This window comes from Somniosus microcephalus, chromosome 31, assembly GCF_052327205.1.
Source record: "Somniosus microcephalus isolate GS21.2 chromosome 31, FLI_Smic_1.0, whole genome shotgun sequence".
Taxonomy (NCBI): domain Eukaryota; kingdom Metazoa; phylum Chordata; class Chondrichthyes; order Squaliformes; family Somniosidae; genus Somniosus; species Somniosus microcephalus.
This window is the reverse complement of record NC_141017.1, coordinates 2,835,270-2,847,255: the sequence shown is the minus strand read 5'-3', so window position 1 is coordinate 2,847,255 and position 11,986 is coordinate 2,835,270. Positions and strand designations below refer to the sequence as shown.

Below are 11,986 nucleotides of genomic sequence, written 5' to 3'. Positions count from 1 at the left end.
TCTTAGCGCCCGTAAAAATTCAGCTACAGACTCTCCTGGCTGTTGCGGGCGGGATCTTAGGAGGTGCCTGGTGTACATGTAATTTACCGGGCTGCGGTACTGCTGTTTCAGTAGGTTGATAGCGGCCTCGTACGTAGTCGTGTCCTGTATGAGTGCGTATACTCTCGGGCTCGCTTGGGCGTTCAGAAGTCTTAGTTTGGATCTCTGCGGGGCGCCGGATTCTTCCAGGTAGGATTCGAAGCAGTCCAGCCAGTGTTTGAAGTTGAGGGCTGCGTTTGCTGCCTGTGGGTTTAGATCCAGGTACGGTGGTTTGAGGGCTTGCAGCCAAGCCGGCTGGTGTGGCTGTGCTTCTGGGAGGGCTTCTGGCTGGCCAGTAGTAGACATCTTTAAAATTTAGTCAATAAAATTGATATACCTATCAATTCGTCCAATAAAAGGCGACGAGTTAGGAACGTAACTAAAGGTTTTTATTGACTAAATAACAGAGCCCACCCTCGTGGGTGATCGGGTCCAACAAGGAGGAATACCAGCCAGTCGACTACCTTTATACCTGGGCAGGTAGGTGGAGCCATGGGCGGAGTCGGAGGTGGTCAGCCCAGGTATAACAGCGCGACAAGAGGCGACCTCGTATCGTGATACAACGGTGATAACAATACAACAGTGATAACTATAGTGTAACGATAAAGTGGTTTACCACAGGTTCTGAGTATGTTTCTGTATTGAGTTAGTGTCTGACAATAAGTAAGGCGTAGTTCCTCGTTTTCTGGATGTCTGTGTTTTTGGTTTGATATTTTTCTAAGTTTTTTCCTCATGTTATGGCAATCTCGGTCAAACCATTTTTCAGTTTTTTGTTTTGGGTTTGTTCTTGCGAGCTTTCAAGTTTGCATTTGTTGCCAAATTATCAAAAATATTGTTTAGTTTACTAACTGCCCGGTTTACGCCTTCTTTATTGTGAGTGTATATGTTATCCAGAAAGGTGTCTAAGAGAGCTTGAGTTGATGCATTGCTAATTGTTTTCTGGTATTTTTCCATGTCGTTTTTGGCCCATCTGTACGATTTTTTGGTGTTGTACAGTTTACTGGGTTGTGTTTCTATGTTGTTTGTTTCTGTCTTTTTGAGGAACATAGTAATTTGATTGTGATCTGACAGTGTTGTTTGTGGTTTGACTGTGAATGCTCTGAAAGAGGATGGGTCTAAGTCTGTAATCATATAGTCTACTGCGCTGCAGCCAAGAGGTGAGCAATAGGTCGATCTTCCTCGGAGGTCTCCTATGAACCTACCATTGACAATGTACAGACCCAGGTTTCGACAGAGCTGTAGTAGCTGTTTACCGTTGGTATTTGACTGCTTGTCGCAGTTATGCCTGTATGGAAGGGAAGGGATGTCAAAGTGGTTATTCCCGAAAACGTAATTGTTTCCCTGATTATTGGTGAAGTCTGGTTCTTCGCCCGTTCTTGAATTGAGGTCCCCACAGATCAACACGTTCCCCTGGGCCTGGTATTGGATAATTTCCCCCTCCATGTTGGAGAAGGTGTCCTCTTTAAAGTACGGGGAATCGATTGGAGGGATATAAAGTGCGCAAATGTAAACATCTTGGGTGTTTGAGATAATCTCCCTCTCAAGTTTGAGCCACATATGGTTTTCGCCCTTTTTTATAAATTTGATGTAATTCTTAAGTTCTGTTTTAAACCAGATCAGTATGCCTCCGGAGTCTCTGCCTTGGGTTACACGTGGTAATTTATTGGAGGGGACCACCAGCTCAGTGTCCCCACCTGTCGCAGGCCCAGTCTGGCAGCTGTGTCCTTCAGGACTCGGCCAGCTCGGTCAGTTGTGGTGTTACCGAGCCACTCTTGGTGATGGACATTGAAGTCCCCCACCCAGAGTACAGGTGATGGACATTGAAATTCCCCATCCAGAGTGCAGGTGATGGACATTGAAATCCCCCACCCAGAGTGCAGGTGATGGACATTGAAATCCCCCACCCAGAGTGCATTCTGTGCTTCTTGTGTTCAACATGGAGGAGTACTGATTCATCAGCTGAGGGAGGGCGGTAGGTGATAATCAGCAGGAGGTTTCCTTGCCCATGCTTGACCTGAAGCCGAGACTTCATGGGGTCCGGAGTCAATGTCGAGGACTCCCACGGTCACTCCCTCCCGACTGTATACCACTGTGCCGCCACCCCTGGTGTGTCTGTCCTGCCAGTGGGGCAGAACACACCATGGGATAGCAATGGACGAGTCTGGGATTTTGGCTGGAAGGTATGATTGTATGACTGTCAGGCTGTTGCTTGACTAGTCTGTGGCACAAGTCCCCAGAAGTTAGTGAGGACTTTGAAAGGGCCGACTGGGCTGGGTGTGCCTTTCTCCTGTCTGAAGCCGGTAGCTCGGTAGATGACAGGTGGTCCTTCCGGTTTTGTTTTTCGTAGCAGTTTGGTAGAGTGGCTTGCTGGGCCATTCCAGAGGGCAGTTAATGAGTCAACCACATTGCTGTGGGTCTGGAATAACATAGGCCAGGCCGGGTAAGGACGGCAGATTTCCTTCCCTGAAGGACATTAGTGAACCAGATGGGTTTTTACCACAATCCGGTAGTTTCATGGTCACCATTACTGATACTAACTTTTTATTTCAGATTTATTTAATTAACTCACATCTCTAGATCATTAGTCCAGGCCTCTGGATTACTAGTCTAGTAACATTGTGCTACTGTACTCATGCACTGCACTATTTAACCTCCCGCGGACAGGATACAACTGTTGTTAAATTGTAAGGGTAAGACTGCTGTGTATATTAGTGTAGGGCATTAGAATGTGTGCTCAACAATCCTCCGTACAGTACATTAAGAGCTCCACACCACACTGAACTGCTCAATATGACCCTATCCCTTCCCGCACCATCTCCTACCCTTCTCCCACACACACACTGACCCCTTTTTCAGTTAAAGCATAGAAAGCGGGTGGATATATTTTTTAAAACAGATTTATTAACCAACAGACCACCTTCAGGTAAAGACAGGCAGGAAAGAGCAATGTACAAACAACTTAAAACAGATCCAATGTTGTATAAAAGCTCCATTTCTTCCACACAAAATTTCAATCCATTGAAACAGTTTTAAAAAAAAGTGTTTTTCGACGAAAGGAATTTTAAAAGTCATCTTCCCATCCTGTAGGTAAAAGGCACCTGTGATGCCCATCTAGTAACTGCAGTAAATCTCCACCGGACAGTTTCCAGCCTCACCAGGTGCTAAGCTCTATCGGCTTTGTTCAACTGCAAGACAAGAAGGTGAGCACGAACGTTTAGCATCAAACTCTACTGAACAGAGACAAGAAAATCCAAATCATCTACTGAGAACCGCAACCGAATCGAGAATCCAAACCTATCTACTCCCTGCACAACCCCAACTGGTTAACCGGTATGATCAACTCGAGATTCCCTTGGGAATGAGAGTTTAGAAAACAGCGAGATGCATTTTACCAATCGCAAATATCTCTACAGGTGTCCCAGCCTAACCTGCAATATCACTAAACTCCCAGGTTAAAGGAAACTCATATCCAGAGTGGGTTTTGAAGCTGCGCCGATACCCATGGGTTTACATTTCTGCTCTGTAGTATCTCCGCGGCTCAGTGGACAGCACGCTCTGAGTCAGAAAGCTGTGGGTACAATTCTCACTCCCGAGACTGGAGCACAAACTGTAGGCGGACACACTCAGTGCGGTACTGAGGGAGCGCGGCAACGCCGGTGATGCAGTCTTTCAGATGAGACGTTAAACCGAAGTCCTGTCTGTTCTCTCAGGTGGACGTAAAACATCCCATGGCACTATTTCGAAGAGGAGCAGGGGAGTTATCGCTAGTGTTCTATATTTATCCCTCAATCAACATAAACAGATTATCTGGTCATTATCACTTCGCTGTTTGTGGGAGCTCGCTGTGCGCAAATTGGCTGCTGCGTTTCCTACATTACAACAGTGACTATACTTCAAAAAGTACTTAATTTGCTGCAGCGTGTTGGAAGGTCCTGAGGCTGTGAAAATGTAGAATGCAAGTCTTTCTTGCTCTCTTTACACTGTAGCACCACCTGGTGTAGAATCTTACATCAGCGTGGGAAGAGGGAGCTCCCAGCAACCTCAGGCCAGCTATTCACTATATGTAATCAACCCTGCAAATGGAATCATCTCTTTAAACGAATATTAAAACTAACATCCTCCCTCTACTAAAGCCTGGCTGCTTGTTCCCTACTTCGCTGTCAGTTGTTGTACCCGTCCAGTGAAATTTTTTCCAAAACCATTTTTGCCTCGCCGCCTTCCTCTCCCTCCCATGTTGCCCCTCGGAGAGATTTGCTGTGCTGCGGAAAGCCCGAAGTTCGCTACGTACTGTAGGTGGAAATGTCGATTTCGTCGGGCAATTCAGCAACGTTGACTTCAAATCGATCCTGTACATCATTCAGAACCTTCGCATCGGTCTCATCAGACACAAAGGTAATGGCCAAACCCTTGGTACCAAACCTACCAGCACGAGCAACCTACAGCAGAGGGGTTACAAAGGGCGTTCAGTGCCACAGATTAAACCTAACGTAACTCCGTGGGGTTATAACAGGTTAATACACCAGCCAAGACACAAGGATCTGAACAGCAGCCCCCTGTAAACGTAGGGACCCCCAAAATATGAACATTCCCACAGACCCCATAATAGGGACACACTCTCTCCCCTCCCCCCCCCCAATCATAATATGGACACACTTCCCCCCCCCCCCAATCATAATATGGACACACTACCCCCCCCCCCATCATAATATGGACACACTCCCCCCCCACCCCCCATCATAATATGGACACACTTCCCCCCCCATCATAATATGGACACACCCCCCCCCGTCATAATATGGACACTCTTTCCCCCCCTCCCCCCAATAATAGGGACACACTCCCCCCCCGCCCCCCCAAAATAATATGGACACCCCCCCATATAATATGGACACAATCCCCCCCCCCCAATAATATGGACACTCTTCCCCCCCCCCCATAATATGAACTCTCTCCCCCCCCATAATATGAACACTCTCTCCCCCCCCCATATGAACACACTCCCCCCCCAATAATATGGACAGACCCCCCCCCCAAATAATATGGACACACCCCCCCCAATAATATGGACACTCCCCCCCCAATAATATGGACACCCCCCCCCCATAATATGGACACTTCCCCCCCCCCATAATACAGACACACTTCCCCCCCCCCATAATACAGACACACTTCCCCCCCACCCCCCCCAAATAATATGGACACACTTCCCCCCCCCCCCCGTAATATGGACACACTCTTTCCCCCCTCCCCCCCCCCCAATAAAGTGAACACTCCGGGCGGAGGTCAGTGCTCTCTCTCTCTCTGAAGAGCTGCTGGATTGTGGAGCGGTCAGCTGAGGACAGACCCAGGTGTCACTGTGATGTCACACACGACACTCACTGCCCAGTCTCAGTTTCAAGGAATGGCCAACCACTGACAATGCCTCAGACACCAAGCATGAACTTTCACTTGCTCCTTCAGACACTAATCGACCTGCAGTGTAGATCCACCCCTTTCTGCTCGTGTCTCAGCTTTCCAGCATTTGTGTTTTGTCATTTTGCATCCATGAAGGGAAAAAGATGTAGAGAGAGGGGAGCGATATGGAGTGGATTCGGAGTAGGACAGAGGTGCAGGCAAATCAGATTCTATACATCTTGTACAAGTTCCAAAAACTATAAGGTTTCAACACACTCAGCAACTCGTCAATCCAAGTGTTTTATCGAAGAGCGATTCTCACCCTGTGCAAGTACGTGTCCGAGTCCTCGGGCATGTCATAGTTGAAAACAATATTCACTCGTTCAATGTCCATTCCTCGACCAAACAGGTTAGTTGCTACCAAAATACGTCTCTGAAAATCTTTAAACTGCTGATAACGGGACAACCTAGAGGAGAGAAGGGACGAGAGAGACGGGAAAGAGGGGGATTGCGGGAAGTGAAAAAGCCTCTTTAAAGCATGTTGGTCTCATAAATATTAAATGAAAACATCAGTCGAAGCGTGTTGGGCACAGACAGTTCTGGAACGGCGCTCCAGCAATACCCACCTCTCCTCCTGCGCCATTCCTCGGTGGATGGCAATCGCCGGGAAGTTCTGCTCCACCAGCAGTTGCGCCAGTGCCACACAGCGCTGCACCGACTTCACAAAGATCACCACCTGCAAGGGGAAGGGACACCAGCATTAAATGTGCAACGAGACTTCAGGAGTTGGCTTTCCTCCATTGCTGGTGAATGTTTAATCCTCAGGCACAAAGTGGGGGGAAAAGGACAGACACCCCAACACCAAATCCCCGCTCCCTTTGCGCTTCTGGGGGGGGGGGGGGGGGGATTGCCATAGGATTGGGGGTGGGGGGGGGAGGGGATAAGGGGTGGCAAGAGTGGGTCGCCAGCATTAAAATCCCCACAACCCCCTGCTCATTCGACTACTCCAAGGGGTGCCCAGAAGTTGGCCTTGGGCCTTGCCCCCAGACCGAAGGACAGGTAGCAGATGTAGGAGGAACCAGGAAGCTAAGTGACGCCTTCTTGTTTTGTGCTAAAGCAGCAAAGGGATTATCGGGCTGGAGGCATTTGATAGAGTACCACATGGTAGGCTCGTGACACAGGTTAGAGCATGTGGAGTCAGGGGGCAAATAGCTGAATGGATAGCTAATTGGCTAAAAAAACCAGAAAGCAGAGGGTTGAGGTAAAGGGTAGTTATTCATGTTGGAGGAAGGTAGAAAACAGTGTTCTACAAGGATCAGTGCTGGAACCACTGTTATTCAGAATTTAATGATTTGGACTTGGGAATAAGCAACTCTCAATTTGCAGATGATACCAGACTGGGGGTGGGGGGGGGGGGGTATAGCTAACACTGAACAACAATGTAGCATAATACAAGACATTAGAAAACTTGCAGACTGGGCAGTTAAGTGACAAATGAATATTAACAGATAAATGAGAGGTGATGCATTTTGGTAGGAAAAACAGAACCATCACCTACACCGCAGAAAATAAGAAACTGAATGGGTAAAAGAGCAAAGGGATCTAGGGATACAGGTGAACAAATCATTCAAAGCAGCATCGCAGGTCAGCAAAGCAATTCAAAATACTAACAAAGCACTGGGCTTTATTTCTAGGCTTATGAATCAAAAGTAGTGAAGTTATGTTAAACTTGTGCAGGACCCTGGTCAGGCCACACTTGCACGGTTCTGGAGTCCATACTTTCAGAAAGGACAAAAGCACAGGAGAAACTGCAAAAAAGATTGACAAAGATGGTACCACAACGGAGAGATTACAGCTATCGGGAAAGATTGAACAGGTTGGGGCTTTTTTCTTTAGAAAAGAGATGTCGGAGACATGATTGAGGTCTTTAAAATTATGAATGTTTTGGACAGGGTACATGTGGAGAGAATGTTTCCATTTGTGGGAGAATCCAAAACTAGGGGCCATAAATACAAGATAGTGACTAATAAATCCAAGGGGGAGATAAGGAGGAGTTAGAATGTGGAGCTCTCTGCCACAGGAAGTGGCTGAGGCAGGTGCTTTCAAAAGGAAAATAAAGTAAGCTGGCAGGGAACATAAAAACTGACTGTAAAAGCTTCTATAGATATGTGAAGAGAAAAAGATTGGTGAAGTCAAGCGTAGGTCCCTTGCAGTCAGAATCAGGGGATTTATAATGGGGAACAAAGAAATGGCAGACCAATTAAATACATACTTTGGTCCTGTCTTCACAAAGGACACAAATAACCTCCCAGAGATGTCGGGGAACATAGGGTCTAATGAGAGGGAGGAACTGAAAGAAATCAGTATTTGTAGGGAAATGGTGATAGGGAAATTGACGGGATTGAAGGCCGATAAATCCCCAGGGCCTGATAATCTACATCCGAGGGTACTTAAGGAAGTGGCCCTAGAAATAGTAATAAGAACATAAGAAGTAGGAGCAGAAGTGGGCCTGCTCCGCCATTCAATAGGATCATGGCTGATCCGAACCTAGACTCACGTCCACTTCCCTGCCCACTCCCCGTAACCCCTAATTCCCTTATCAGCTAGGAAACTGTCTATCTCCGTTTTAAATTTATTTAATGTCGCAGCTTCCACAGCTCTGAGGTAGCAAATTCCATAGATTTACTACCGTCTGAGTGAAGAAGTTTCGCCTCATCTCAGTTTTGAAAGGGCAGCCCCTTATTCTAAGATTATGCCCCCTAGTTCTAGTCTCAGTGGAAACATCCTCCCCACATCCACCCGATCAAGCCCCCTCACAATCTTATATGTTTCGATAAGATCGCCTCTCATTCTTCTGAATTCCAATGAGTAGAGGCCCAACCTACTCAACCTTTCCTCATAAGTCAACCCCCTCATCTCCAGAATCAACTGAGTGAACCTTCTCTGAACTGCCTCGAGAGCAAGTATATCTTTTCTTAAATATGGAAACCAAAACTGTACGCAGTATTCCAGGTGTGGCCTCACCAGTACCCTGTATAACTGAAGCAAGACTTCCCTGCTTTTATACTCCATCCCCCTTGCAATAAAAGCCAAGATTCCATTGGCCTTCCTGATCACCTGCTGTAGATGCATTGCTGGTCATCTTCCGAAATTCTATAGACTCTGGAACAGTTCCCATGGATTGGAGGGTAGCTAATGTTACCCCACTATTCAAAAAAGGTGGTAGAGAAAAAATGGGGAATTATAGACCAGTAAGCCTGACATTGGTAGTGGGGAAAATGCTAGAGTCCATTATAAAAGATGTAATAGCAGAGCACTTGGAAAACAGTGACAGGATCAGACAAAGTCAACATGGATTTACAAAAGGTAAATCGTGCTTGACTAATTTACTGGAATTTTTTGAGGATGTAACTGGTAACATAGATAAGGGAGAACCAGTGGATGTGGTGTATTTGGACTTTCAGAAGGCTTTCGATAAAGTCCCGCATAAGAGATTAGCGTGTAAAGTTAAGGCACATGGGATTGGGGGCAAGGTACTGACTTGGACAGAGAACTGGTTGGCAGACAGGAAGCAAAGAGTTGGAATAAACGGGTCTTTTTCCGAGTGGCAGGCAGTGACTAGTGGGGTACCGCAGGGATCGGTCCTGGGACCCCAGCTATTCACAATATATATTAATGATCTAGACGAGGGAACTAGATGTAATTATCTCCAAGTTTGCAGACGACACAAAGCCAGGTGGGCGTATGTGCGGTGAGGAGGATGCCGAGAAACACCAGTATGATTTGGACAGGTTGGGTGATTGGGCAGATGCATGGCAGATGCAGTATAATGTGGATAAATGCGAGGTTATCCACATTGGTGGCAAAAACAGGAAGGCAGATTATCTGAACGGCAATAGATTGGGAGAAGGGGAAGTGCAACGAGACCTGGGTGTCCTTGTGCACCAGTCACTGAAGGTAAGCATGTAGGTGCAGCAGGCGGTTAAGAAGGCAAATGGTATGTTGGCCTTCGTAGTGAGTGTGTTCGAGAACAGGAACAAGGATGTCTTGCTGCAGTTGTACAGGGCCTTGGTGAGACCACATCTTGAGTACTGTGTGCAGTCTTGGTCACCTTATCGGAGGAAGGATGTTGTTCCCATGGAGGGAGCGCAGCGAAGATTCACCAGACTGATACCTGGGATGGCAGGAATGACGTATGAGGAGAGATTGGGTCGATTGGGCTTATACTCGCTGGAGTTTAGAAGAATGAGAGGGGATCTCATTGAAACTTATAAAATTCTAACAGGACTAGACAGACTAGATGCAGGAAGGCTGTTCCCGATGGTCGGGGGAGTCCAGAACCAGGGGTCACAGTCCAAGGATAAGGGGTAAGCCCTTTAGGACAGAGATGAGGAGGAATTTCTTCACCCAGAGAGTGGTGAACCTGTGGAATTCTCTGCCACAGAAGGCACTTGAGGCCAATTCATTAAATATATTCAAGGAGTTAGATATATTTCTTAAGGCTAAAGGGATCAAGGGATATGGGGAGAAGGCAGGGACAGGGTACTGAATTTGGATGTTCAGCCATGATCTCATTGAATGGTGGAGCAGGCTCGAGGGGCTGAATGGCCGACTCCTGCTCCTATCTTCTATGTTTCTATGTAAACGAGTATGAGAGAAAAGGGAATAGAAAGCTACACTGAAAGGCTGAGCTGAGGCAGGTGGAATGGGAGGAGAATGGTGTGGAGATTATTCGGGCCGAATGGCCTGTTTCTGCGCTGTACATTCTATGCAATGGACTGGAGGCCCTGTTTATCGGCAGCAGCTCAATGACTTGAAGCTGGAGGTCAGCCCGAGGTTCGTGAGCTCTGCCAAAGCCAAAAAACCCAGCCATTTAGAGTTTGTTGTATCACATCAAAAAACAGATTCTTCAGAACTTTCTAAATGATGAGAAGCTGGGAACTGTGGAGGAGCAGAGATTTGGGGGGCCATGTACAGAAATCACAAAGCTGGTGGACAGGTACAGAAAATAATTTAAAAGGCTGATGGAATGTTGGCCTTTATTTCGAGGGGTTGGAACACAAAGGGTGTAAATGATGTTCCAGCTGTACCGAGCTCTGGTTAAACCCCATCTGGACACTGGGTTCAGTTCAGGGCCCCGCCCCTCAGGAAGGGGATATTGGCCTGGGAGGGGGAGCAGCGCAGATTCACCAGAATGAAACCGGAGCTAAAAAGGTTAAATTGAGGATATGGAAGATTAAGGGGTGATCTAATTGAGGTGTTTATGATGATTAAAGGATTTGATAGTGTAGATAGCGAGGAACTATTTCCTCTGGTAGGAGAGACCAGAACAATGGGGTAGAACCTTAAAATTAGAGCCAGGCCGTTCAGGGGTGGTGTCAGGAAGCAGTTCTTCACACAAAGCAAAGGGTAGTGGAAATCTGCAGCTCGCTCCCCCACCCCCACAAAGCTCTCGAGGCTGGGGGTCAATTGAAAATTTCAAAATGGAGATCGACTGTTAGGCAAGAGTATTAAAGCGTTATGGAACCAAGACGGGTAGATAAGAGTCAAGATGGAGATTGATCATGATCTAGTTGAATGGCAGAGCAGGCTCGAGGGGCTGAACGGCCCCCTCCTGTTCCCACGGCCATGAAAGTCAGGCTGATAACGTGGGCTGTGATGTGCCCGCTCCTGTTGCCCCCTCTCTAGAAACACAACTCTGCACCCTAGCAGTTAGCTCACCAATTCAGAATTCACACCCACTGGCCTCGGCTGTCCAAAGATACAAGCCACTGCCTTTACTGGAATAGAATATAAAACCTTATTAGTTAGAAAGAGGGAAATGATTGAGTTTTACCTGCACCCGCTGCGCAAAGCAAACTCCACTTGATTCTCATTCGATGCACTCTCTCACCTGATTAAACTCCAGGACGTCAAGTAAATCAAACAGCTTGCGGTTCTTCTCATTGTCCTTTAGTTTAACATAATATTGCTGCAATCCATGGAGTGTCAGCTTAGTTTCATCGTCAACAAACACCTCCATGGGCTAAACAAGAGAAAAACCAGAGACATGTGACATTTCATGCACTGCTTGCTCTGCTCCTGGAGGCCATTTACCATTTTTACAACAACCCCAACCTAGCTAAACACATCAACACACCTCAACTCAGGGCCAGAGCTAGGCCTTCCAGCATCAATTTAAGATCCAGGCCTTCCAGCATCAATTAGGAAGATGCCAGCCCTCAATCTTAAAAGCTGGCAGAAAACATTCTCCGCTCATCCAGTCAACGTGGGTGCCATAGCAGCAAAGCACCCAGGGCAGGAAAGGCTGTTCTTAGTTTAGAGACTGCCTTTTTAAAAACAGCCACATAGATGAGGGAGGCCACTTGGCCCATCCAAGAACAAACCTACAGCCGCATAGCAGCCAGGTGCTTCTTAAAATGATTCCAGGTTTAATCTCCACTACTCGACATGGAAGCCCACTCCATGAGGTCTTTGCTTTTCATTGTGAAGAACTTCCATACATTGGGCCTAA

At 47.1% G+C, this 11,986-nt stretch overlaps 1 protein-coding gene across 1 annotated transcript in view; it reads right to left on the bottom strand.

The window, feature by feature from the left end:
- Window positions 1–2,959: 2,959 nt before the first annotated feature.
- Window positions 2,960–11,986, bottom strand: part of LOC147097537 (spliceosome RNA helicase DDX39B-like) — a 33,189-nt gene continuing 24,162 nt past the window's right edge. The window contains exons 7-11 of the mRNA XM_085971469.1: window positions 11,366–11,497; window positions 6,099–6,208; window positions 5,795–5,939; window positions 4,367–4,514; window positions 2,960–3,263 (exon numbers count right to left, since the gene is read on the bottom strand). Coding sequence (XP_085827595.1) covers window positions 3,247–3,263; window positions 4,367–4,514; window positions 5,795–5,939; window positions 6,099–6,208; window positions 11,366–11,497 — 552 coding nt within the window. The 3' untranslated portion in view covers window positions 2,960–3,246. The remainder of the gene's footprint in view (window positions 3,264–4,366; window positions 4,515–5,794; window positions 5,940–6,098; window positions 6,209–11,365; window positions 11,498–11,986) is intronic.